The sequence below is a fragment of the Aquarana catesbeiana genome, linkage group LG05 (genome assembly GCF_042186555.1).
Source record: "Aquarana catesbeiana isolate 2022-GZ linkage group LG05, ASM4218655v1, whole genome shotgun sequence".
Taxonomy (NCBI): domain Eukaryota; kingdom Metazoa; phylum Chordata; class Amphibia; order Anura; family Ranidae; genus Aquarana; species Aquarana catesbeiana.
In genome coordinates this window covers 252,458,988-252,485,679 of record NC_133328.1, presented here as the reverse complement: position 1 = coordinate 252,485,679, position 26,692 = coordinate 252,458,988, and the positions used below count along the sequence as shown (strand labels likewise).

Genomic DNA, 26,692 nt, shown 5'->3' with positions numbered 1-26,692 from the left:
ATTTTATGGGAGCCACACAAAGCCTACATTAGGGGGATCCTCATATAAATAGGAGCAGGCTTAAAAAAAAAAAAAAAAGAGAAGGGAAGAAAGAGGTAAGCTCATAGAGGAAATTTTTTCCCTGGAGCAGGTACATAAAAAGGCAAAGGGGCAGGATCAGGACTGCTATCGCTTAATGGTCGCCAAAAGGGAGGAGCTGAGGGACATGATGGAGCAAAAGGCCAAAAGATCTGTCAATATAACAACCAGGGATAACTATCGTTGGGCGAATAAGGCTAGTAAACACTTGACCAGATTAATAAGGAAAAAAAGAGGTCGGAACTTTATTGATAAAATATATAATAAAAGAGGTGAGGCAATAGTGACCAGTGGAGGTATGGCAGAGGAGTTCAAAAAGTTCTATGCCGACCTTTATTCCATAGGGCAGCAGGGGGTGGAGGACAGTGCCCGGACAGATAGGGGCGTGGAATTTCTAAAGGGAGCAGGACTAGTAGGGCTGCCCGCTGAGGACAGCTCTCACCTGGACAAGCCCATCGAGGAGGAGGAAATTCTGGCTGCCCTGAGAGACTCCCCGAAGGGTAAGAGCCCAGGCCCGGATGGATTTTCCATCATCTATCTAGAGAAAATGAAACATATTTTGGTCCCTAGGCTTTGCCACTACTGGAACGAACTAGGTGTCAGCTGTGGAATGGAAGGAGAGGCACTGTCCGCCACGATCACTCTGATTTTGGAAGAGGGGAAGGATGCTGAGCGCTGTTCAAGCTATAGACCTATTTCTCTGCTGAATGCAGATGTCAAATTATACGCGAAAGTACTGGCCAATAGACTGAAAGCTAAAATGACCTCCCTGGTGCATCCGGACCAGGCTGGTTTTGTTCCCGGTAGACAGTGTAGGGATAATGGGGTACGGGCGGTGCTTCTGTCAGAATTCTGTAAATGTGGTTGGCCCCCAGCTCTATTCCTGTCAGTGGACGCTGAAAAAGCGTTCGACAGGGTAGACGGGGTTCATGATGAATACTCTGGAGGCCTTGGGGTTTGGCCCGAGGTTCATTTCATGGGTCAGAATTCTGTACAGCAGCCCTATGGCTGCTGTAAGAGTAAATGGGGCCATTTCAAAACCTTTTAGGATGGTAAACAGAACCAGGCAGGGCTGCCCTCTGTCCCCCCTCTTGTTCGTCCTGTCCCTCAAACCCCTATTGGCCTCTATACGTAACAGTCCTGACTGCAGCGGTGTGAAGGTAGGAACTGAGGAACACAGACTCGCGGCATTTGCCGATGATGTCTTGTTCTTCATTACAAATCCTAGAATAACCCTTCCAAATGTGCTCCGGATCCTTAGAAGATATGGAGAAGCTTCAAACTTTAAAATTAACCCCAGGAAGTCCGAGATTCTAAATATCAACTTGGGCAAGCTAGAAGAAGACCACTTAGCCGCAGTTTTCCCCTTTCCCTGGAAAAAGGAAATTGGGTACCTGGGGATTAAATTAGCCAATTCTTTCAAAAAGCTGTTTCTAAAAAATTATATCCCGTTGTTGAATGAGATTAGGCAGGAAGCGAGAAGAATACGATCCAGGCCCCTCTCATGGTTTGGGCGAGTAAACACGGTCAAAATGATCTTAACACCCAAACTTCTGTATAAATTCCAGCTGTTACCTATCCCGTTACCCAGGTATTTTTTTAAAGCTTTAGCCCGGGTTCACACTATAATGCGCTGCGGACCGCACAGGAGCGCTGTGCGTCCCTGTTCACCGTTTCAGGGATGAATCAGGGCCGATTCTAAGCCTGAATTCGGCCCTGAAACGCAGCCAAAGACGCACAGCATTTTTGTGCAGTGCGCACCGCAGCCGCCCCGGAGATATGTGAACTGGCTCCATAGGGAGCCAGTCACATTCTCCTGCTATGCGAATTAGAGGTGCGGAAACGCACCTCTAATTCGCATAGGTGTGAACCCGGGCTCAAGGAGCTTAATAGGGGAAGCTGTCTGGGGTGGCAAAAAACCATGTATCTCCTACACAATATTGAGCAGGGGAAAAAAAAAAAGGCGGACTGGCTTTACCAGACTTCAACAGGTACTACACTTCTGTAGTGCTTTCACGGGTCACTGATTGGGTTAAAAAAGGGTCGGAGAAGCGGTGGGTTAATATTGAGCATTTTTTGAGTAACACTAACCTTGGGCACTCACTATGGAACTCCCCCCAAAATTTAGAGCACTTAGTACGGACACATCTTCATTGACTCACAACACTTTCAAATATTGGGACAGGATTCACACGCAGCATAAATGGTCACACAATTCACCACTGATATATATGAAAAATAATTTATTTTTTGAACCTGGGAGGAGGGAGGTGGGAGGGAATTGGCTGAAAGATGACTCTATTCAATTAAAAAATTTTATAAGTAAGGGGAGAATTCACACATTCACTGAATTGAGGAGTGAGTCAGAGTTATGGGTGATGGATGGAGGTATCTCCAGCTCTTTCACTTTATTGATAAATTACCGAAACCACTCAGAAGCATGGAGGCGCTTAGACCATTCGAGCAGCTTTGTATGAAGGAGCAAACAGGAGGTGTTACAGCTCAAATCACAGGATATTGGGAGCTGAGTTGGAGCTGGAGGTGCCCCCCTACATCACAAGGTGGGAGCAGGAACTAGGGTCACAATGTAGTAAAGCTTTGATTGATAAGATTCTGAGGCTGGTTCATTACCTAGCATTAGACACGAGGAGAACGGAAATTCACTATAAATGTCTTGCGAGATGGTATGCCACCCCAGACAGGGTAAGCAAAATGGATGGGGCTAAGGTCAATACGTGCTGGAGGGGGTGCACAAGTTTGGGAACGATGGCCCATATTTGGTGGGAGTGCCCTATCATCAAGACATTTTGGAAAAAAATTTTATTATTGATAAAGGAGATCTCTGGGGTAGTAATAGCAGAGGACCCTTGGGTCTGTCTCTTTCATGGGACTTCGGAGCCGCTAAAGAGTTACAAATCCTCTTTGGTCCCCATAATGTTAGACGTAGCCAAGAGACAGATCGCTTCGAACTGGCTGGACTCATCAAGCCCCAACACTCGTGATTGGCTCTTTTGCCTAAATGAAATATATATAGTTGAGTGTTTGGACGAGGGGGGTGTGGAACCTGAGGAAGAGGAGGAACACACGGGGAAATGGGCAAGTTGGATTAAATTTAAAAAGACCTGGAGTTATCTAAAGGAGATTACAAATACGGCATGTTAAGGCAGGAATTTTTCTGAGAGTAGTGAGACCAAGACGGAGGGTGAACCCAGTGAGCAGTATCCTGCAGGGCGGGGTGGGTTGGGGGGCAGGGGGGAAGGGGGGAGGTGCGCGAGGGGGTTAACTATTTTTATAACATTGTGGATTTGTACTTTGGAATGTTCCCGGTGGGATATTATTTTGTTATGAAAAATGATAAATAAAGAATAAAAAAAAAAAAAAAAAAGAGAAACAAGCATACAGACACTTATTTTGTACCCACGTCTGGCCTTACGGGCAACTAGGTACGGCGCCAACAACTGGTCTTTGAGTTCCCCCCCCTCCCATATTAAGGATATATTCGTGGACACAGAGGGGTTTCTTCACAACACCAGTTGCCGTAGGAATTTGGACCGTCGTGTCTGCGTGAAGGGAGGACAGAACATAAACATTCTGATTATCTCTCCACTTCACAGCGAGCAAATTATTAAAATTCAAGCGGGCTCTCTTCCCCCAGCCTAAGATGGGAGTCTACAAGCCGCTGGGTTAACCCCCGGCGATTAGATTGCACGGTGCCACGCACGCCAATTCCATGATCAAGCAAGTGACTAAAAAGTGGCACGCTCGTATAAATGTCCACATACAAGTGGTACCCGTTTCCCAATGAGGGGGACACCAAGTCCCACACAATCTTACCAGCACTCCCTATGTAGTCTGGGCACTTCTCCGGCTCTACGTGACTATCTCTTCCCTCATAAACCATAAAACTATATGTATAGCCTGGGGCCCTTTCACAGAGCTTATACATCTTGACCCCATATCTGGCACGCTTCCTTGGAAGATACTGTTTGAAAGACAAGCGGCCAGAAAACTTAATCAGGGACTCATCAATGCAGAAAGCTTGTTCGGGAGTAAACAAGGCTACAAACTGTTGGTTGAAGTGGTTTACGAGGGCCCGAATTTTGCAAAGCTGATCGTATGCAGGGTCATCCCGAGGACAACAAAGTGCATTATCATTGAACTGCATGAACCGCAAGATCTGCTCGTATCGTGCCCTGGCCATGGAGGTAGAGAACGCGGACATATTGTGAATTGGGTCAGTGGACCAATATGACCGCAATGCATTCTTTTTAGTTATGCATGAGGAGGGGTAGGCCCAGGAAGGTCTTAAATTCGGAAACTGTAATAGGTTTCCATTCTTTGGCAAGGGTCTAATGGGGATTAGCGGCGATGTATTGACCGGCATACAAATTGCTTTGGTCCACAATCGATCTATAGAGAAAAACAGCGAATAAAAATCAAGTGATGTAAAATCAACTGTTTCCACCTGAATTCCGGGTTGGCCAGTGAATGGGGGGGGGGGGGGGGGTTTAAGGGGGGAGTACAGGTGCTGCAGAAGTGGTGGGCTCCATATTAGGATTGGCAAATGCAGCAGGAAGGGCACAATGGGCTCTACGGTCCTGTCTTTGTCTTCTTGGTGGCTGCGGGACACTAGATATGCTAGCCACCTCACCAACTTGAACTGCACATGGGGCTCGCCATGTCACCACGTTTTACTGCAGTGCTGGTTTGACTACGACCAGGATGTACTAGGCCGCTGGTGCTTGCCAGTTCACCAGAAGAATGAGCGGCACTAGTACTGGCTCTCTGCTCCATACGAGAGCCCTGCGGTTCTTGCACCTCAACGACAGCAGAAGAACGGGGTCGGGTATGCCTGACCTTGGCTGGAAGCACAACTCCGTCATAAGAGCTATCTGTCAGGATGCTGCTGCTGTCTACAGGATCATATTCTGAGCCTGAATCTGACATATGGCAGACTTTCTCTTCACTATCTGTCATGCTCAGAAACGTGTAGGCCTCTTCATTAGTGTACCTTTTGATTTGACATTTTTTGGTCTCTAAATTTACTGGTACACTAGTGAGACTCACAGGAAAAATAGCTCCCGACTGTCAGTGACTGATTCAAACGCTACAAAAAAAACTGTTAGCATTCGCAGGGATCAGGCCTGCCTGTGAACGCTGTCGTTGTGTGTTGTATTTTTGTAAGTGACAGTGATCGATTGATACTGCACTCGGTGGGGTAGGATGGGCAGAGGGGCTAAACTAGAGCTGCACGATTCTGGCTAAAATGAGAATCACAATTTTTTTGCTTAGAAGATAGATCACGATTCTCGCGGCGTAACATCATCTTTCACATTAAAACAAAAACAATTGGGCTAACTTTACTGTTTCATTTTATTATTTTATTCATTGAAGTGTATTTTTCCCAAAAAATTGCGTTTGAATGACCGCTGGGCAAATACAGTGTGACATAAAATATTGCAGCAATTGACATTTTATTCCCTAGGGTCTCTGCTAAAATATATATGTTTGGGGGTTCAAAGTAATTTTCTAGCAAAAATGATTAATTTTAACTTAAACAAGTGTCAGAAAAAGATTTAGACTTTTTAAGTGGTTAAACTTCCTGCATTTACACATTGTTAAAAACTTGGCAGACTGCCTGGATTTTTTCTTTACACAGAAGTTTAGCCCTTTGATCTAAGAAGGAAGAGTTAGTTACAATGTTTAATGTTAAGAACTTGGCAGACTGCCTGGATGTTTTCTTTTGAAAGCTGAGTGAGCAGATAAGTCTCTCCACTTGTTATATAAAATAATCGGCAAACTCTGCAATAGAGATCGTCAGGGGGGTTGAATCTAGATCACAATTTTTTAAACGATTAATTGTGCAGCTCTAGGGTAAACACAGGTGCTAGCAGGTATCTGGGCTGATTCTGCTAACTCTGCGTTTTTAAGGAACCCTAAACTATTGGATGCTAATATAGTTCTGGTAAGATCAAAGATTACAATCCGTTCAGACACTATACTACTAAGGGAGGTGTATTGTGCCTGCGTGGGTGTTAGCGCTACTGGCACTAAACTGACGCTGCCTGGGGCGACACAGACCCTTACTGACGCTAAAACCTGATATCATCTTCCAGGCGATCAGGGGGTTAAACCTTTATTGGGTAATATACGGCGAGTACCCTGATGCTATAAAAAACAAACTAAGCAGTGTCACCCGTAACACTAATACGGTGATCACTGGTGATGGGGTTAAAGGGTTAACTTGGGGGCTATCGGGGTTAAAACCTTTATTGGGTAATATATGGTGGTACCTGACGCTATAAAAACCTGACGGTGAAATGAATCAACTAACTGGCTAACTAGCGTCACCCGTGAAAAAAATACGGCAATCAGTAAAAAGATCTATTAGTGACACTGGTGACGGGGTGAAAGGGTTAACTGCGGGGGGGCGCGATCAAGGGGTTAAACATTTATTAGGTGGGTACCCTAGACCCAACGGGGCCTACTACTAACTGCCCTAACACTTATTACAGTCACAAATGACACCAATGCAGTGGTCAGTGTAAAATCTGAAAACTGCAATTGGTGACACAGTGACAGGGAGTGAAGGGGTTAACTGGGGGGGGGGGGCGATTGGGGGGGTGGCAACTGTACCTATGTGTACTGGTGTTAGTGTAGTGTTTGTGCAACTTGTGGTAAGACGTCCTCTCCTCTCACTAGAATCAAAAAGACTCCACAAGGAGAGTTGACATCACTTCCTCCTGTCTGTGTTTGCACTTAAACAGACAGGGGAAGGATTTCATTCGTTAAGACAGATCAGCAGGTCCAGGCCACAAAACATTGGCTGGGACCTGAGGACTAATCGGTCCTCTAATCCAACCGCTGCAGGCAGGGGGGGGGGGGGGATGTACAGGTATGCCCATTTGCCCACCCGTGCCATTCTGCCAATTTGTAAATCAGCGTGCGGCGGTCACCATTTTTCAGGGATGAGGTGCCGTATCTATCAGGGCCTTCCACCTATTGTCTTACATCGTATAATGTTAAGGGGTTGAATATCCCAGAGAAACAGATTAGACTCTTGGCTGAACTGGGAAGATTTAAATCACAAATTATCTTTTTGCAATAGACACTTTTTAGAAGTGACAAAATTTCAAGACCAAAAAACCATAGATTCCCGACAGTGTATCATAGTACATCTCAGACCTCTAAGTCAAGTGGGGTCTCAATTATTTACTCAAAGCAGATATCATACGCGAGGGGCAGAAAATACCAACAGAAACATCACTAGCACACATAACAGTAATCCCAAAGGAAGGGAAAAATCCCTCTCAATATTCTAGTTATCGCTCGATATTATTTATTATTTCTGGTACTTGTATAGCGCTGTCAATTTACGCAGTGCTTTTATATACATTGTACATTCACATTGGTCCCTACCCTCAAGGAGCTTACAATCTAAGCTCCCTAACTCACATTCATATACTAGGGCCAATTTAGACAGATTTTGAACATAGTCAATAATAAATGAGCAATAGTGTCCCACAACCCAGGGAGGTGAGTGGACTCCAAAGTTTGATGTTCAGATGGTTGTCCCAAATTGAAATTCATGAAAATCCAACTGTAACGAAGGGATAATCAATGGTAGATAGGATGGTATGTAGAAAAACTCTTACCAGATCCCGTAGATTCCTATGTCAGTGACAGGGAATCGTATGTGCGGTGTGCCACTCAGGGCATGGAAAGCGACATCTCCTCACTGGAATCCTCCAGGCTCGAATCTGCTTGGATCTCCAGGGGCCACCAGGCAGGTCCTCACAGCAAAACCAGGATACAAATCGGGTAGACAGAGACGTCACTTGTAAAGTTCAAGTAGACACTTGAATGTAAAGATTGAAGTTTCCAGCCCAAAGGAGGGCCAGAGTCCCCTGCATACAGGATGTCACAGCAGATGCAGGAGAAGTACAGCCAGGGTCCACACACAGCATGGGAGTGCAGCCTGAACAGGAAAGCCGGTGAATATGAGAAGCTGGCAATTCAGTGAGCAGGACTAGAGCTACAGGGCTGCAGGGGAAGCACATGCAGAGCACACCATAATGAGCCAGCAGCCTTGCATACAGGTGATTACAATCGATTGAGGCCATTAGGACCAGGGGCTGTCCATCGGTAAAGGAGCCATTAGCTGCCATTACCTCTTTAGGGGTAATTTCATGGAGTGAGAGTGTTCAGAATCGGACAACTTACCCAGGGCTAATGGATCCAGCTAATGGGTCGAATTCATAGAGCAAAAGGTCTCCTGTATGGAGCAGATGTAAAGGGTAGTATAAAATTTAGTGAACGCTACAAGTATGGATCACCAGGATAATAGTAAGGGTTTATGTTGGGCAGGCATGGCTAGGAGTTGTCCATTATTATAACCATGTTCAAAGTATTCTTCTTTACGCTTGCTAGCATCTAAGTGGTCGGTTTCAGCCAGATGTAAATGAAGCTCACTTCTAACCAACATAAGGTGATATAGTATGTGGTAGGGGACACAATACTGATCTGAGCATTCCTCCACCAGCTTTTGCAAGGATTGCGTAAAGTTATACTTAATTGCCAAGATCATTAAAATGTACCGACTCTTAGTGGAAGCAATAAAGGCTTTCCAAACCATTTGCAGGAGAAGACCAAACAATTGCACCATTAGTCTTGCAAAGCTAAGGGTATAGGCTCCTGGGAAGGATGGTGAATCCACTGAGGGTATAAACGCCATAATGAACCATTTATGGGGTTGGGCTGTAGACGATGCAACCTGGAGTGAGCAATGATCAGAGATACTGGCGGGGAGATAGCCCACCTTCTGTACATCGCTGAGCAGAGAGGAATTTGCAAAAGTAAGGTCTATGAGTGAGCTGGGTTTTATAAGTTGTACAAAAACAGAAATGGGCTCTAGTGTAGGGGTATCTCCACCGCTGGATCTCAGTAAAGACCACTGGCTGGGCCCAGGTAGATAAATTGTTGGAATGGTTCTTTAGAGGGGTGGGACTAAGTGACCCAAGTCTAAAACCACACATGGAGATTTATGAATTAGGATCATGACTTCCCCGGGAAAAGGAACAATAAGTGGCAGTCCCAAATACGTCTGTAACAATATACAAGGGACTTCGCGTCCCCTCTCGATTTAGTCCTTCTGGAGCCCACTGATATAGTATTTAGCGAGTCTCCAGTGAGCTGTGCTCCTCGTGAGCATAGTACGGTTCAGAATCGTGTGTTATCTGTCTTGTCAATGTGGAACAATTGGGACAGTTGAGATGCAATATAATAGATATTAAAGTCCGGTAGAGCCATGCCTCCCATATCAGTTGGGTTTTTGAGCACCCGCCAGGTGAGTTTATGCCTGCTGGTTCCCCAAATAAAGGGTTTGAGGAGGGCTTCAAGTGATATAAAATATTTTAGTGGTAGGTAAATTGGGGTGTGCCATAATATATATAGGATTTTAGGGAGGAAGACCATTTTTACCAGGTTTATGAGGCCCAATATCCCCAGAGGTAGGCGGGTCCATACACGTATTTTGGCTCTGACTAGTGAGAACAGGGGTTCCATATTGAGCGAGATATAATCGGCCAGATTCCTGGATATGTGAATTCCTAAGTACTTGATGGTGTTCACTCTTTGAAGTGGGGTTTCTATCTGGATCTCTGGTTGCGGGAAACTGTTGATCGGGAGGATTTGGGACTTTTTCCAATTGATCCTCAGTCCGGAGAACGTTCCGAACCGTTCAATCAACCGGAGCGCAGCCTGGCGGGAAGGATCTGAGTCAGCAAGATACAATAATGTTTCGTCCGCAAATAAACTTATTTTTTCAGTTGGGGGTCCCATCTGTAGACCTCTAATCTCAGGGTTTGCACGGATAGACACGGCCAAAGGTTCTGCGGCTAGCGAATATAGAAGTGGGGGCAGCCCTGTCTCTTGCCTCTACTGAGGTCAAACACCTGAGACGGCCATCCAGTCGCCACCACTTTGGCTGTAGAAGCCTGGTACAGTAACTTAACCCTCCTGAGGAACCTAGGGCCAAAGCCATAACACTCTAGGCACCTCCACAGGTATCTCCATTCCACTGAATCGAATGCCTTTGCTGTATCTAACGTCACAACCACTTGGGATCCTACGTTTTTCATGTATGGCCTGTAGATTAATGAATAATTTTCGCAGGTTGAATGAGGTATTGTGTCCTGGCATAAACCCTGCCTGATCTGTGTGTATCAGCGAGAGTATAACTTGATTGAGTCAGATAGATAGGACCTTGGCCAGTATTTTGACGTCCACCTCTAGGAGGGAGATGGGGCGATACTATTTAGGATATCCAGGGCCCTTACCCGTTTGGGTATGAGGACTATAGTCGCCTCCCTCATAGAGGTAGGAAGTGAGAATATCTGGAATAGGTGGTTGCATAAGGCTAATAATTTGGGGATCTGGGTCTCACTGTATTGGGAGTAAAATTCTACAGGTAGGCAGTTCGAGCCCGGGGACTTAGATCTGGCAAATCCGGCAGTAGCCTCCGCTATTTCCTCCACGGTGAGAGGTGCCTCGAGGAGGCTGACCCGATCTTCTGTCAATTGGGGGAGCGCAATCTCTTCCAGAAAAGAGTTCATCGGACCCACATCCTCTGGGCTTTTGGACGTACAGTGGGGCAAAAAAGTATTTAGTCAGCAACCAACTGTGCAAGTTCTCCCACTTAAAAAGATGAGAGAGGCCTGTAATTGTCATCATAGGTATACCTCAACCATGAGAGACAAAATGTGGAAATGAATCCAGACAATAACATTGTCTGATTTTTGAAAGAATTTATTTGCAAGTTATGGTAGAACATAAGTATTTGGTCACCTACAAACAAGCAAGATTTCTGGCTCTCACAAATCTGTATCTAATTCTTTAAGAGGCTCTTCTGTCCTCCACTCATTACCTGTATTAATGGCACCTGTTTGAACTTGTTATCAGTATAAAAGACACCTGTCCACAACCTCAAACAGTCACACTCCAAACTCCACTATGGTGAAGACCAAAGAGCTGTCGAAGGACACCAGAAACAAAATTACAGAAAACATTTGACCTCTGTCATTGCCAACAAAGGGTATATAACAAAGTATTGAGATGAACTTTTGATATTGACCAAATAGTTATTTTCCACCATAATTTGCAACATACTTTCAAAAATCAGGCAATGTGATTGTCTGGATTTGTTTTCACATTTTGTCTCTCATAGTTGAGGTATACCTATGATGAGACAATTACAGGCCTCTCATCTTTTTAAGTGGGAGAACTTGCACAATTGGTGGCTGACCAATACTTTTTTGCCCCACTGTATATAGGTCAGCGAAGAAGTCCCTAAACAGAGGTCACTGTATGTGGGTCAGTGATGTGTTGTCCATCAGGGCCATGCAGGGAAATTACCACTTGGGGGTCTATCCTCGCAATGGACCAGGTATGCCAGGCGCTTGCCAGCCTTCTCCCCATGCTTAAACAACTTTTGTTTAGCAAAGAACAATTTTTGCCTGGCTTCCCCATACTGAAGTTGAGTTACTACTCTGGTTTGAAGTTTGTGTGCTTGCGTTTACAGGAGAAGGGTCGTTCACGTAATTCTGTTCTGTAAGGGACAACTCCGCCACCGCTCTATCGAATGCTCCAGCAGAGTCTGACTTGACTCTGTTGATGCGGGACGTGAGGGTCATGCGAACATGAGTTTTGAAAGACTCCCAGATTGCTTTGGGCAGAGTGGTCATTGTCTCTGAAGTACAATTTCAAAGTTCATCGTCGTCAGGCAGCAGCAAGAGCCAGAATGGATTCAAATGCCAAGCCCACATTGGTTTGTTTGGGGACACTTATTGTGATCCAATAGGGGCTATGGTCAGATAGCAGCCTGGGGCAGAATGCTGTCTCCAGCAGCCGTGGTGTGAGGCCTTGTGATATCAGTATGAGATCAATTCTGGACATGGAGTTGTATGTAGAGGAGAAGCAGGAATATGTTCGCTTCTGAGGGAATCTGTGTCTCCAGGAATCTACAAGATGGAAGGAAGAAGCCAGTTTGGAGAATTTAGTGTCCCTATCGGCTCCCGAGGTTGGATTTGAGGGTTGAAGCCTATCTAGGGAGGGGTTTAGTGTGGTGTTGAAATCCCCCAGCCAAACTGCTTGAACTGTGGGGTGTCGTGCCATAAATGTGAACCCTTCTAGGATTATGGGCATAGAAAAAGGAGGAGTGACATAGAAGGCTAATATGAGGAATGGTTCCCCATATAATTTTGCAGATAGGAAGACATATCATCCATGTGGGTCTGTGGAGGCTTCACTAAGTTCAAATTGTACAGATTTGGCTACGAGTATGGAGACTCCACGCGCGTGGTGTGTGTGTGTGTGTGTCGAGTGGAATGCCCACCCCGCCCACAGGCGACGGAGGGCCATCTGCAATCTCCCCTTCACATGAGTTTCGACTAGTACTATTATGTCAGCACGTTGCTTTTTGAGAAATGCGAGAGCTGCCGAACGTTTCACCTTCTCGCGCAGATCTCTCACATTCCAGGTGAAGAATTTTAAGGACCCCATGAGTTACCTATTATGAAATACCGTGATCTAGCTACACCAGGCAACCCGAATCCTTTGGTCAAGTTACGTGGGAACCCATACAACATGATCGGCATAAACAATATTAAGTGAGGCATAGTATTTCGTACCTGAACCATTGTTTATTTACCTGTGTTCGGAATACATCATGCACACATTTACACAACTGATCAACTTCCCCTCCCCCCACCTTGCCCTACAACCCTTCCAACTGGAGCGGGCATCATCCCTAAACCATTTGAAAACTTCTAACAAGAGGAAAAAAAATATGTTACTTGGTAAGCACAGAGAAGGATGGATATTTGAAGCCACTGCATTGCAGAGCAGTGTTGGAGCAAGCTCCGCATTAAGTGAGTCACACATATTTGTTCTTGGCAGCAGCTCCCATCTTCACAAAAGTGTTCTCTGGTGCTCAGTGGGGGAAAGTCTCGCTGAACTTTGCATTTAGGGAATAAGACCGTTGCAATCCTAAAGCTCCGACCTCCAATGCAGCATACTGGGCCACTTGGGACCCCAGGAGGAAAAAAGCGGTTAAAGTTCTAACTTGACTCTTGTGGTGAAGTAACTGCGTCTCAGGTTTTCATCTGTTCCAGTGTTAGACATGTTCTACATTACAGTGGGCTGGTAAGAAGAGCACCTTGAATAGGAGATTTGAATCTGCACGTGCAATTTAGCGCCCAAAACATAGCGCATAGGCCCTAATCAGTCGGGTAACAGGAAATAAGTGGGGCACACTGTAGTGTTCGTGAAAAAGTGTGTCAATAAATGTACTTGCGGCGTCAGTCAGCCTTCTCTGGGGCTGCTCGGTGTTCCAGCCAGGTTATCACCTCTTCAGGGTCCTCAAAGAAGAAGAAGGCTCGGCCATCCCGTTCCACCCTAAGACGGGCTGGGAACAACATGGCATATTTGATGTGATGTGTTCGCAGCTTGCGTTTTAGCCTCCGTGAACCCCTGTCTGCGGCATTGGATCTCTGCTGAGAAATCTGGGAAGATGGCGACTGTACTGTTTCCCATTGGAATGTTGCCCTTTTCTCTGGCCATTCTCAGGGCCACGTCCCAGTCCTTATAATTGAGGAGCTTGGCTATGGAAGTGCGTGGAGGGGCTCCCTGCGGAAGTGGTCTAGCCAGGATGCGGTGAGCCCTCTCCACTGTCAGCATGGGGGGAGAAGGCCTCCCTCCCATAGGTGGTAATGAGCAGCTGCTCCAGAAATGTGGTGGGGTCCTTACCCTCTGCACCCTCAGGGAGGCCGATGAATCGCAGATTGCATCTCCTCAGTTTGTTCTCTATGCCGTCCTGTTTGGAGAACAGTTGCTGGATCTGTCGTTGCATGCGGTCTGATCCTTCCTGCAGGGGTGGGATGTTGTCCTCCACATTGCTCAGTCTGGTCTCTGCGGTTTTGACCCGGTCCCAGAGTTTGTGCATGTCCTGCTTGATGAGAGCTAAATCTACCTTGACCTCCTTAATTTGAGCTGTGAGCGAGGTCCGGCAGAAGGTATTCGCCTCTAGGAGCTGTTCTGTGTCTCCCGCCGTTCGCTTCCCCTCAGTCTGCTCCATGGCGCCATCTTCCTCAGTCTCCTGTCGGTGGTACTGGGCTAGCTTCGCTGCGGTTGTGGATTTCTGCGCCTTTGAAGGAGACATTAGGACTGTGTCCTCGGGGTGTACGAGAGGTAGGTTAGCTTGTATAGGGTAGTCTATGGGCACAAGATGAGCGGTACAACAGGTGTGATGGACGGAGCTCCTCGTGAAAGCGTTCTACTCCATTCGCTGTCAGGCCACGCCCCATTTTAACAATTTTTTCAATCGAAAACACATCCTTGCATACCAGAGGTGCCCAAAGAGATTAAAAAATACTTTATGGAATTAAATGAGGACCATAATGAAATTGCAAGTAGCTTTTCCCTCCAGAGTTCTCATTCCAGAAATACTTTCTGCTTCACCTGGATCACCACAAAGTAGTTCTTCACCAGAAGCATCTTTAAAGCGGAACTTCACTCTCTCAATCGACAGACTGTTTTTAATCCTTTTTGCATTAGTAAACTGTAAAATATATAATATTTGTGTTTAAACTTGTGTTTTTTTTTTTTTTTTTACACTTTAGTTATTTTCTGGCTTAGGCAAATGTCATACATCCTAAGAGTCTTCAGGAGGGAAGGAGGGATTTTCTCAGCTAAGCACACCCTCCTACCTATATTGCAAAATAAAAAATGTATTATAATCTAAATAAAATGTAAAGCCTTTTTTAAAAGAAGCCCCCCGTTCTCTTGCACAAGCACAAATGCACACAAACGCATAAGTACAGCGCACATGTGTACATAAATGACAGATGTGCAACATACCGGTATGTTTGGTATCACTGTGCATGATGGAATGAGAGGGAGGAATCTAGGGCCATCATTTACAACTTACTATAAGTTGATGACCTGTAAAGACTTTTAGACCCATTTCACACCAAGGCACTTCAAAAACACCCTAAAACGCCTTAGGGTTATTACCGCGTTTTTACAGCGTTTTAGGGGCGTTAGCAGAAAAATTAAAGCAACGCTGCAGGCGTTTTTCAAGCGTTATTGAAGCATACCAGGACTTCCTGGTATCTCGTTGAGGTTGAAGAGGGTAAATAAAGAAGATGGAGTTCATGGAGCTGTTTTTGTTATTTGTGCTACTCTATTGGGAGCATATCCACCCAAAGAGGCAGCACCATCTCTATTGGGTTCATCCCATCCTCCAAGCGCACACCTAAATTTTTTTTTCCCAGCATCCTACACTTCAGTGAGATATGTGACCTTCCCACAGCTAGTCCTGTTGTTGTGGATGCTATCTTTCTGCTTGCACGTTTATCCTTTGTGAGATCATGTAAAACAAGCAGTGTCTTGTTTTACTTCAAATCTTCATTTTTCTGGGATTAATTCTTTTTTTGGCACTTTGATGGTCTGTTTAATCATTCTGACCTTCCCACAATTTCAGTCCTATTTTCTACAGCTCAGGGCGGATTATAGGCGTTATTCAGGCGTTTTTACAGCGTTTTCAATTCATTTCAATGGAGAGGGGCGTTTTTGAAGGGCTTTTTTCAACGCCCAAAAGCTGCTTCAAAGATGCTGCTTGCAGGGCTTTTCTCAACGCCCCGCCAGCGCAGCGCCTCAGTGTGAAAGGGTCTATTGAGATGCATGGGGAGCGTTTTATGAGCGTTTTAATAGCGTTATTTTTAGCGCTAAAATGCTGCAAAAACGCTTTGGTGTGAAAGGGGTCTTAAAGCCTTGCCTTTCGGTATCGTAGTTTGTTGTTTTGAGTCTTGACATATTTGGTATCTATTTACTTGACTCTGTCTCATCTTTTATATTTTGCAGGCAATTTGGAGATTTTACTGTGTTTTGTACTTTGAAGTCTAAAATTTAAGTGTATTGTTTATGAAAAATATAGTTGATAAATAAAATGATGGTGGTTGCATTTTTTTTTTTTTTTTTTGTATGCTACAGGATCTCTGCTTCCAGAAAATGTCGTCTTGTTTTGGGGGTTTTAGGTAATCTTCATGACACAAATGTACATTTTAAAATTATTTTAGGTGTGCAAAAAAGGAAATTCCCGATCAATGTTGGGAAAACTTGTCGAAGTAGTGCTGCCATGAAAGATTCTTGGCTACTTGTAAATGTAATTTTGAATTCTATTTTTACTTACAAAAATGTTGTCTTTCAGGAGGCAGAGATAAACGAGGGGGTCCAATTTTAACATTTCCAGCTCGAACCAATCATGACAGAATAAGACAAGAGGATCTCAGAAGGCTCATATCATATCTGGCTTGCATACCTAGGTTAGATTTTATTTATTTTTTTTTGTTTTATTACTATCAAAGCTATAACTTCTCAAATAATTTATTTCTCAAATTTGTAGTGTGTGGAAAATGACATTAATATTAGGGATGCACCAATATATCAGCTGCCGAAGAATTATGAGCCTAAAATAGGGTTATCTTCATTTTGCTGATTAAAAAAAAAAGTGCTCATGATGGCATCCTGCGTCCTAGTGACGTTAATGCAAAATCATGCTCCCTATTGACGTCAATAAAAATGCCCTCTATTGACTTCAAAGCAAAATTGCATCTCATTGACTTCAAGGCAAAAATGGCAGCCACATTTAGTGTATATAAAAAAAAAAATTTTAATTAAAAAGAGAAACTTTATTTTCCAGTTTTGGATGGTGTGGGGGTGTTCTGATGACTGTTGTCACAGAATGTGAGGGGAGATCCAAAATTTTAGAGGAGTTCTTAGTACCAAAGGTAAGGGCAAATTTTCCAGCAGGGACACTTGTTCTGGCAACAGCTGACTAGAGGGGATTTCCCCAAACATTTGATGCTTTCCTCTAAAGTTTTTCTGGTTTCTGGGACAGCAAGTGAAGGGAAACATCCCCAAAGCACATAAATTGCAAAAAGTAAACTGACAGTTTTAACCCTTCCCTACTCTATGCAAAACTTGAAAAATGGCTATTCATACTTTACTTTGTTAAATATTAAACTGTTTATCTTTACTGAAAAAATGTTAAAGGTGAACTAACATTGGACATCCTCACCCATGTAGCACAGCATAAAATAAAAATAAAAATCTGCTAACATTCTATGAGGAAGTTAGCTGCCATCTAGATAGGGGAAGGCATGTGGATGTGTATCTGGACTTGGCAAAAGCATTTGATATAGTCCCCCCATAAAAGCTTAATTTACAAGCTGAGGTCTGCAGGCTTGGACCAAAGGGGCTGTTCTTGGGTAAAAAACTGGTTACAGGGACGGGTCCAAAGGATGGTCATAAGTAACATGTATTCCAATTGGTCTGGCGTGGTGAGTGGGGTACCCCAAGGTTCTGTCATGGGGCCAATTCTATTCAGTATATTCATATATATAATAGAGTATGAGATAACTAGTTCTGTCTCAGTTTTTGCAGATGACACAAAGATAAGCATAGTAATAGACTTGCATCAGGACAGGAAATTTTGCAGAATGACCTGAATAAAATAAAGGAGTGGGCAGACAAATGGCAAATGAGGTTTAATGTGAAGAAATGTGTTAGGATTACTCTTCTCTTGTGATCAGTCGAACTCCAGATGTACTGAAAAGCAGACAGTTTATTTCAGATGTGTCACACAAATGGATGATGCTTACAAGCCAAAAGATGCAGTAAGAATCACACAAAGAGATGTACATCCCTCTCCTAATACCTACAATAATATAGGGATAACGCTTCTATTGGCTGAGGAAACACAGATAGTGTGTCTGGTACAAAATGGTACTAAATTTGGCTAGTGTTTCCTGTACAGTCTTGTTTTACCATATATGATTAAGCCTAATCATCCTACAACTTACTATGGAGTTAGTTAAAGCAAACGATATCGAAAGTTAATACAACAATGTGCTCAGATGTCATCTTAAGAAAAGTCTCAGGATTATTGTTTTTCTAATAGTCACACAATAAACATTTAAAACTTAACATTCCCTCCTCTTGTGTGACTATTTTATCTCAACACATTTCGATGATAGTGCCAGTGTTCTACACTTTCGGTCTGTATGTCATTAAGTTGAGCTTCAATGTCCACTTAGGTCTCCTCAGAGGTAGGAAGGGCTTGATACATCGTTCTTGAGACTGCGGTTTCAGTCAGTTTTTGTGAAAGTCCTCGAATACAGGGAATGCAGCAGCATCCACAAGTGACCAAAACGGCCAAAGCCACAGCAATTGAGATCAAACATGATGTGATAAATCCAGTCCACTTACTGAACCCATCCTTCAAGCCAGTTTGTAAATGGATCATTAATACCTGAGTTTTCCGCTAATTTGATAGAGCAGTCGGTCCTTCCAAGGCTCTGGTCGCGGTCCCTCCAGGAGCTGTATTGTTAGAGATAAAGGTGCAACACATGCTACCAAACATTTTGCATACCCCTCCTCTTTCAACTAGGACCATATCTAAGGCCATTTGGTTCTGCCATGCCATTAGAGATGTGGTGGCCAACTGTTCTGCTAGGCCCTTCACATCATCCCTAGTATAGTTTACAAATCGTTGTTAGTTATAGTATATATGTGTGTGTGTGTGTGTGTATGTGTGTGTGTATAAATATATATATATATATATATATATATATATATATATATATATATATATATATTCAGTCAACATTTTTATCTATAGTCACCCACCAGAGAAGAGACTCAAACCCAGCTGTCACCTGATTCCTGGCCCTAAACTCATCCAGCACCCCGCGCTCATCTATGTAGATCCGAGAGTCAAATGACCCTATGGGAGAGGTGTCCCTCCAATGCCGTTGGTGACTCTTAGTCCACGGGTGTTCTGACAGGATCCAGCTGGACTATAGCACAATTCCCTCGGGCACTGGCCAGTATCCTAGCTCACAGTTTCTTATCCCCACACATCCACCAGACATTAGCTCTCTGAATGTCATGTTCAACCCAGTCACCATTGCTCATGTTAATCCTCTCCACACAGTAGTCATCGGGCAGTGACTCAAGATCTACCCCGCTACGGTTCCCTGGGAGTGCAAAACAAGTAAAGTTCCCGGATAAGCAGTAACCGCTGGAGGTATCTGGAGGTGTCTGAGGTCTCTGTACTAGGGGAAACCACAAACTCAACATGTGCCAGGTAGAATTTGTTTCAGGTTTATAGCTCTTATTATACAATCACAACATACATTTTAAACCACCTGGATCTGTTTTGTGATCTAGAGGAAAAGGAATAGTTGCTAAATGTAGTCTGGCACAAACTAAACGGTTTTCCTTTTTTAAAGTTTTAACCGTGTACCTCAACCATTCTAACCACTCATTTTTTTTCTTGGTATCCTGTCTCCAAAGCTATGTCATCTTCTACTGTTAGGTTAGTAAATCTTATAGTTTTACTCAGAACTTCTATTCTAGTATTTCCTTCTTCTTTCCCTTGTCTGCTTTTTCCTGTTGTCTGGTTTTATTAGGTGTTAATACCTTGAGGAAAAAATTGCCTGAGGGGTCAGTTCCTCACACCCATGCTCCCATAGAGTACAACCACTGATCTTCCTTCCTCAGCTCCTTTAATGTTATCAATAATTGTTTACACTTCTTACTATGTGTGCAGGGGGAGTGGGCCGCTTCAGTAATTATGAGTCTTTCCTATTCCACTCTTTTTAGGCCCTGGTAGATTATACCCCCAATCTTAATACACTGGTCCACAGGGCCTGATTCCATGCTTGACATCCTGCCCTATTCCAGAGCCAGCAAATGTATTTATCTGCTCATAAAATTCCTCTAGCGCCAGTTGTATCCCCACAATCTGCAATCTGACAGAAGTCTACCAGTATAGTGCTAGTTATTCCCTCTATAAAGGTTAGATTCAATATTTTTCCTGTTATTTCCCAACCCAAAGGTTCCTCTGCTCTTCCATAATCCTCTTATGGATGCCTCTCCTAGAGTCAACAGTAACCCAAGGATAATTACTGTCCCTTTTTATCCTAACCAGCTGCAGAGTTCCAGCGGATAGGATAGGGGAGTTGGAAGGGGAGGGAGACTTCCCCGGTTTGAGACAAGTCCTACCTTGTGTGAGACCTCCCTTTTTGTGGCCGGATTTTCTGAACCTCTTGCAGCCTACTGGCCCTATTCTACCTGTAAAACCTTTTTGCAATGGGACTGGTGAATCCAGGTAGACCTCACTGCAATCCTTATCGCAGTAGGGGTAGTTAGGAGGACTTTGAAAGGACCATCCCACCTTGAGTACCACTGCTTTTTCTTATTACTTTTTGTTAAGACCCAATCTCCCACATGCACCTTTTCATCTACTCGAATTGGACCTTCTAGGACAAAACAAAAATCATTAGTACGTCTTTGTCTTAACAGCCTAGACATGTATTCTGCTAGTGTGTGCTCAGATTCCTCAGTAGGTGTTTCATTTGGTTGTAAGGGTATCTTATATGGCCTTCCATGTATCATTTCAAATGGGCTTAAACCTTTTGTGGGTGTGATATGCATACTGGTCACAGCTACTAGTGGGCAGTACATCCAATTTTTACCTGTTTCTTCCATAGCTTTCCTCAGTTTGCTTTTTAGAATGCCATTATGTCTTTCCACCAATCCAGCTGATTGGGAATGATAGGCACAATGGTATTTCACTTGAATTCCCATCACTTCTGTCAAATGTTGTATAGTTTTATTTACAAAATAGGGTCCATTATCACTGTCTGTGCATCTGCACTTCCTGTCGGGAATATCTCCACCCATTTGGTCAGGGTGTCTATGATTAGCAAACAATATTTCTTCCTTTCACATTTGTCCAATTCAATAAAATCCATGCAAATGTGTTGGAATGGATATTGCGGTGTGGGAAACTTCCCTTTCTGTAGTCTTAAGCCTCCCTAAGCATTGTATCTTGCACATATAATCCATTGAGAGGAAAACGTTTTTTAGTAGTTAGTGAAGCTATAGGCTTTACATACCTTATTTAACATCTCAGTCATCCCCCTGTTTGACACGTGTTACTCCATGTGTCAATACTGCTGCATACCTAAATAAGGATTTTGGCAATACCGGTTTTAAATTAGGTGACATGTAGATGTTATCTATACTTGTGCAGCCTTTTTGTTTTCCAATATTGTTTCTCCCTTGGGGGGGGGGGGGGGGGGGGTGCATTCTGCTGCATATCAGTGAGGACTGTATAATCTATCTCTATAGATTTCCTTTTGATAGTATACATGTCAGTGCTTCAAATTCTACTACTTATACTAAATAATATTTTAATAATGGCCTGGCTTCCAAAATTTCATCCTATATCACTACTGCATAACCAGTTGCATGTGTGCCATCTGGATTTTTCTTACTGGAGCCATCAACAAAAAGTGTCATGTCAGGGTTAGATAACGGTACATGTTTCAAATCACTCCGTGGCAGTACCTTTTCAACGATGGCACCAGTACAGTCATGTTTATGACCATCAGTAGAAAGTGGTATTAGTTGGATGGGTTTAATGTAGTACATCTCTGTATTGTTAAGTGAGGTTGTGTCAAGAGTATTGTCATACAGGAAAGTTGTCGTGCTGGGCTCAAATGTGATATCTTTTGTTGTAAAAGGATAACAGATACTGCATGTGGTACTTTAAGTATCAGCGGGTGATATAGCACTATAGATACTGAGGCTTTAAAGCGGGGGGTCCACCTATCTATCGTTTTTTTTTTTTTGAGTTCATTCACAAACTTTTCTTCTCAGCATTACATACTCACATATTGTGTGTAATATGTCCGCCTGTGTCAGATTTCGTCGGAAAGAATAACTTATATTATTCACTGCAGGCGGTTTCCATCTTCATTGTGGGCATTTGAAGCCCACAAGCATTTATTTCCTGGATGTGGTGAATGCTGTGCTCCCAGCATTCACCGCTCGTTCCCGCACATGCTCAGTGGCATCCTGGGAAGCCTGAGACTAGCTCCCAGGAGTCTGGGAGAGGCTAGAAACACGCCTACTTCCACGGGAGGAGAACCAGGAAGTGCAAAGAAGAATAGAAAAATAAAAGGTAATTACGGCGATTTAAATTTTTTTAAACGGCATGTCAGCATCTAGGCAAGGAAGAGAATACATACAGATATTGTTCAAAATTTGGGTGGAACCCCGCTTTAACTGCTTCTGCTGCAGCTACCACTGCCTGTACACAGGGTGGAAGTGCTCTAGTTACACTGTCTAATTTTGTAGAATAGTAAGCAGTCGGCCTCTGGCGCCCACCATGTGACTGTGTAAGTACTGATGTCATGTAACCTTCCCTTGATTCTACTGTTTGTTCGAAAGGTTTGTCATAGTTTGGTAAGGCTAGCACTGATGAACTAGAAAGGACTTGTTTTAGGTCAGTAAAGGCTGTCTATTTCCTCACTCCATTCTAAAGCATTCTGGGGCGCCATAGGGCTCCCATGTATTGCCTGAACCAACGGGGCCGTCAACATGGAATATCCGGGAATCCACGCTCTACATTAATTTGTCATACCCAGGAAGGACATCATTTTTTTTCTTTGTCTCTAAGGACTGTGTAGTCTTTTTTTTTTTTTTTTTAAATTCTTTTTATTGATTTTATCAGCATAGAAAATCATACAACATTACGGACGTGTCCAATAAGACAACGTCCCTGTTTGGTCAAACATGACCTATGCCTATCTAACAAAGATCTACTAACTACAAGAATTTCCCAGTGCCCCCCTGGTTCCCCCCTCCCCCCACCCACGAACCACAGCTCGCCAAGAATTTCAGGATCACTGGTGTAGCCTACATCAAAAGCTTGTGCTATTTTACTTGCTTATATATATCATGAACCTCTACCTTCTGAATTTAATTATCGATACTCATTGAGATCTCTATGAGAAGTGCCTTCATCCAAATATATCACTTTTTGTCAGCACGGTACCTCCTCCCTTATCCCACCGTGGTGTTAGACTTATACCATGCTTGCCACACTCTATCAAATTTCTTTACACACCCCCTAGACTCATCTGTTGCCTTGTAAAAGGGAAGCATGGAGTTCACCAGGCCCTTCCAGGCTGAAATAGTCGGTGCTTCTGGCTTTTTCCAGGCCAACAAGATAGCTTTTCTACCGTAAAACAGAAGTATATTCAACAGTGTTCGCATGGCACGTGTTGGTACTATATCGTCCACTAGGCCCAACAGACAGACCTCAATATTCATCGGGATTGGTACTGATATCAATTCCGTGATACAGGAAGTAATATCAGTCCAAAATTCCTGGATCTTTGGACAACGCCAAAAAATGTCATCTGCATCTGCGGTTAAATGAGAGCATCTCCAACACTCTGCCGAAACTGTAGGGAAGATCTTATTTAGCCTAGCTGGAGTAAGATAGCTTCTGTGCAGGAATTTGAACTGGATCAGCCTATCTCTGGCAGATACCAGGTGCCTAAATGGTTGAATCCATAGTTCATCCCAGTCTTCCCCTTGTATTTCTGGAACCTCCATCTCCCATCTCTCTCTGCGTTTGGTAACTGCTGGTGGGGTTAACTTAAAGAATTCTTTATAGGCCACTGAGAGAGGTTTGACCAGATCTCCATCCGCCAATAGCGATTCAAGAGATGAGGGCAAAGACTCTACCCTCAGTTCTCTAAATTGCTCCTGAAATGCATGTCTAACTTGTAAAAATCTAAATAGGTATGTATTTGGAAGATCATGCCTCGACTGTAGTTGAGAAAAGGTCAATAACTCTCCAAAAGATGTTATGTCTCTTAATGTCTTTATTCCTTTTACCGCCCAAATCATAGGATCTGGTAGATTGTAGAATTGTGGCAGGGTTGGATTCATCCAAATCGAGGTTGAAGGCGAAATCCCCCCATAACTAGGGCATGCTAGTTTCACCGCGGTCATCCACGCTTTAATAGTGGCCTTCATTGTCAGCGTCAGGGGCAGTTCAGACCTAGAACCTCTAAACAGGGCAAACCTAACACTTTCATACGATCCGAGTTGGGCCGCTTCCAACACCGTGGCCGCATCCCCATCCTCAGCTATCAACCATCTACGGGCGAATACCATTTGTCCTGCTAAATAGTATTTTTGCCAATCAGGCAGTGCCAGACCCCCTTGATCCCCCGGTTCCTGCAGGACTCTAAGGCCTATTCTTGGAGGCTTCGGAGCCCATATAAAAGATGAGATGATGCTATCCAGCTTCCGAAAATACGTCTTCGGAATCCAAATGGGTGCATGTCGCAGAAAATATAAGATGACAGGGAGGAATTTCATTTTGATTAAACTAATGCGACCTATAAGGGACAGTGGGAGTTTGGTCCATGTTCGAATCTTTTGCTGTAGGGATTGTTCGAATCTTTTGCTGTAGGGATGTTAACAATGGCAGCAAATTCAGGGACACGTATTCCTGAACATTCGCTGTAATTTGTACCCCTAAATATTTAATAGTCGTTACCCACTGCAGCGGCAAACTAGGATCTACCCTTGCCTTGGCCCCTTCATCTATTAGTAAAATGGACGATTTACTCCAGTTTACTCTTAACCTGGAGAAAGTAGCAAAAAGATTGATAATTTCCAATGCCGCTCTTAGGGATTCTTCCGGGTCGTCAAGGAACAATAGCATATCGTCAGCGTATAACGCCAGAGACTCATCTATCGTTCCCACTCGTATAGATTTGATACAATTTAAGGATCTAAGCGCTACTGCCAGAGGCTCCAGGGCGAGAGCAAACAAAAAAGGTGAAAGCGGGCAACCCTGCCGTGTCCCCCTTCCCACCACAAAGAAATCTGAAATGGATGATCCTAGCCGAACAGCCGCTTTCGGACTTCTTTATAACATGGCAACCTATTTCCTAAAGTTTGGGCCAAATCCCATAATCTCTAAGACCTTAAACATAAACCTCCAATCTACAGAGTCAAAGGCCTTTTCAAAATCAATAGAGACCACAACTCTGGAGTTAGCGTTCCTCGACTGCAATTGTAAATGGGTGAAAAGTCTTCTTAAATTTGTGTCAGTTGATTTCCCCGGCATAAAACCTGTCTGGTCGATGTTTACAATAGATGGGAGTACCGTAGACAGTCTAAGGGCCAAAATCTTAGTCAGAATTTTCAAGTCCGTATTTAGTAAAGCTATAGGTCGGTATGATGCACAGTCCTTCGGGTCTTTCCCTGGTTTCAAAAGAAGAACCATATATGCCTCTAACATAGAGTCAGGTAAAGTATCGTGTTCATGGCAATAATCTAGGAGTAGGTTAATTCTAGGGGCCAAAACTTCAACATTAGCCTTATAAAAATCATCAGGGAAACCGTCAGGTCCAGGAGCTTTGTTGGGGGGGAACGAGAATATCGCTTTCTCAATTTCTTTAATTGTGATTTTCCCTTCAAGGTTATTTATGTCATCGTCCGAGAGTTTAGGTATAGATAAGTCCACTGAAAGGGAGTCTAAGTCTGCAGTTTCATAAGAAGGTATTGGGGAATAAAGAGATGCAAAAAAACTGACAAATTCCTGCATTATACTCTTGGGTTCAGTAATTAGGTCTCCTCTCTGATTTCTAATAATCGGGATATTTGTAAGTGGGTGGTAGTCAGCGACTAACATGGCCAGTAGTTTGCCATTTTTGTCTCCCTCTGTAAAAACAGTTTGAGGCCTTTTTGTCATGTCTGCTCGAGCCTGACCTGTGAAAAAAATAGATAAGGAGCGTCTCGCCTCCAGCAAGGCTTCATATGAGGCCCTAGTAGGGTTCTCTGCATGAGCTCTCGCACATTCCCGTTCTCTATGGTGTAGAAGCTCAATCTCTTCTCTGTCATGTTTCCGTGCCGCCTTTACTGCCGATATGCATTCCCCCCGGGTCACTGCCTTGAAGGCGTCCCATACCAGTGGAGGGTTCGCCGAATCAACATTAAGCGACCAATATGACTGCATGGCTCCTGTCAGCTGAGCAGCAACTTGTTCATTTTGCAGCCAACCAGGTGACAGGCGCCATATTCCCCCCCTGTTTTTCCTGATACAAAGGTCAGAATTACCTCAAGAGGGTTGTGATCAGTCAGGCCTCCTGCTAAATATGATATGTCTTTCACAAAAGGCAACATTAGGTTGTTTCCAAATGCTAGGTCAATCCTAGCCGAGGACCTGTGGGTTATCGACACATGTGAAAAGCTAGTGACAGTTGGATGTTTCCAGCGCCACAGTTCCGTGAGGTCCGCTACCGATTTCCAGCCATTAAGATCAACAGAGCTTCGCCTAGCTGGGTTGGAAGTATCCAACGCCGCATCAAGAACTGCGTTGAAGTCCCCCAACAATACCACAGGGAGATGAGCAAACGGTGCTATTTTATTTAACAGATCATATAACATTTTAGCCTGAAATGGAGGAGGTACATAGATATTCACCAGCACAATGGTTTTTTGACATAGATCCAAAACAACCGCCACATATCTTCCTCCCGTATCAGAGATCACCTGGTGAATCGTGCAAGGTATAGTTTTACTGATTAGAATAGACAAACCTCTTGCAAAGGTGGAGTATGTCGAATGAAAGGCCCTTTGGATCCACGGTTTTCGCAGTGAAAGTATTCTACTGCCA

The 26,692-nt window shown here is 43.9% G+C and overlaps 1 protein-coding gene across 1 annotated transcript in view; it reads left to right on the top strand.

Annotated features, from left to right (window-relative positions):
• TRIO (trio Rho guanine nucleotide exchange factor) overlaps positions 1–26,692 on the top strand; it is a gene marked incomplete in the record, with an annotated part of 1,361,655 nt that overhangs the window by 106,475 nt on the left and 1,228,488 nt on the right. The window contains 1 exon segment of the mRNA XM_073630705.1: positions 16,343–16,457. Within this exon segment, the coding sequence (XP_073486806.1) occupies positions 16,343–16,457 (115 nt within the window).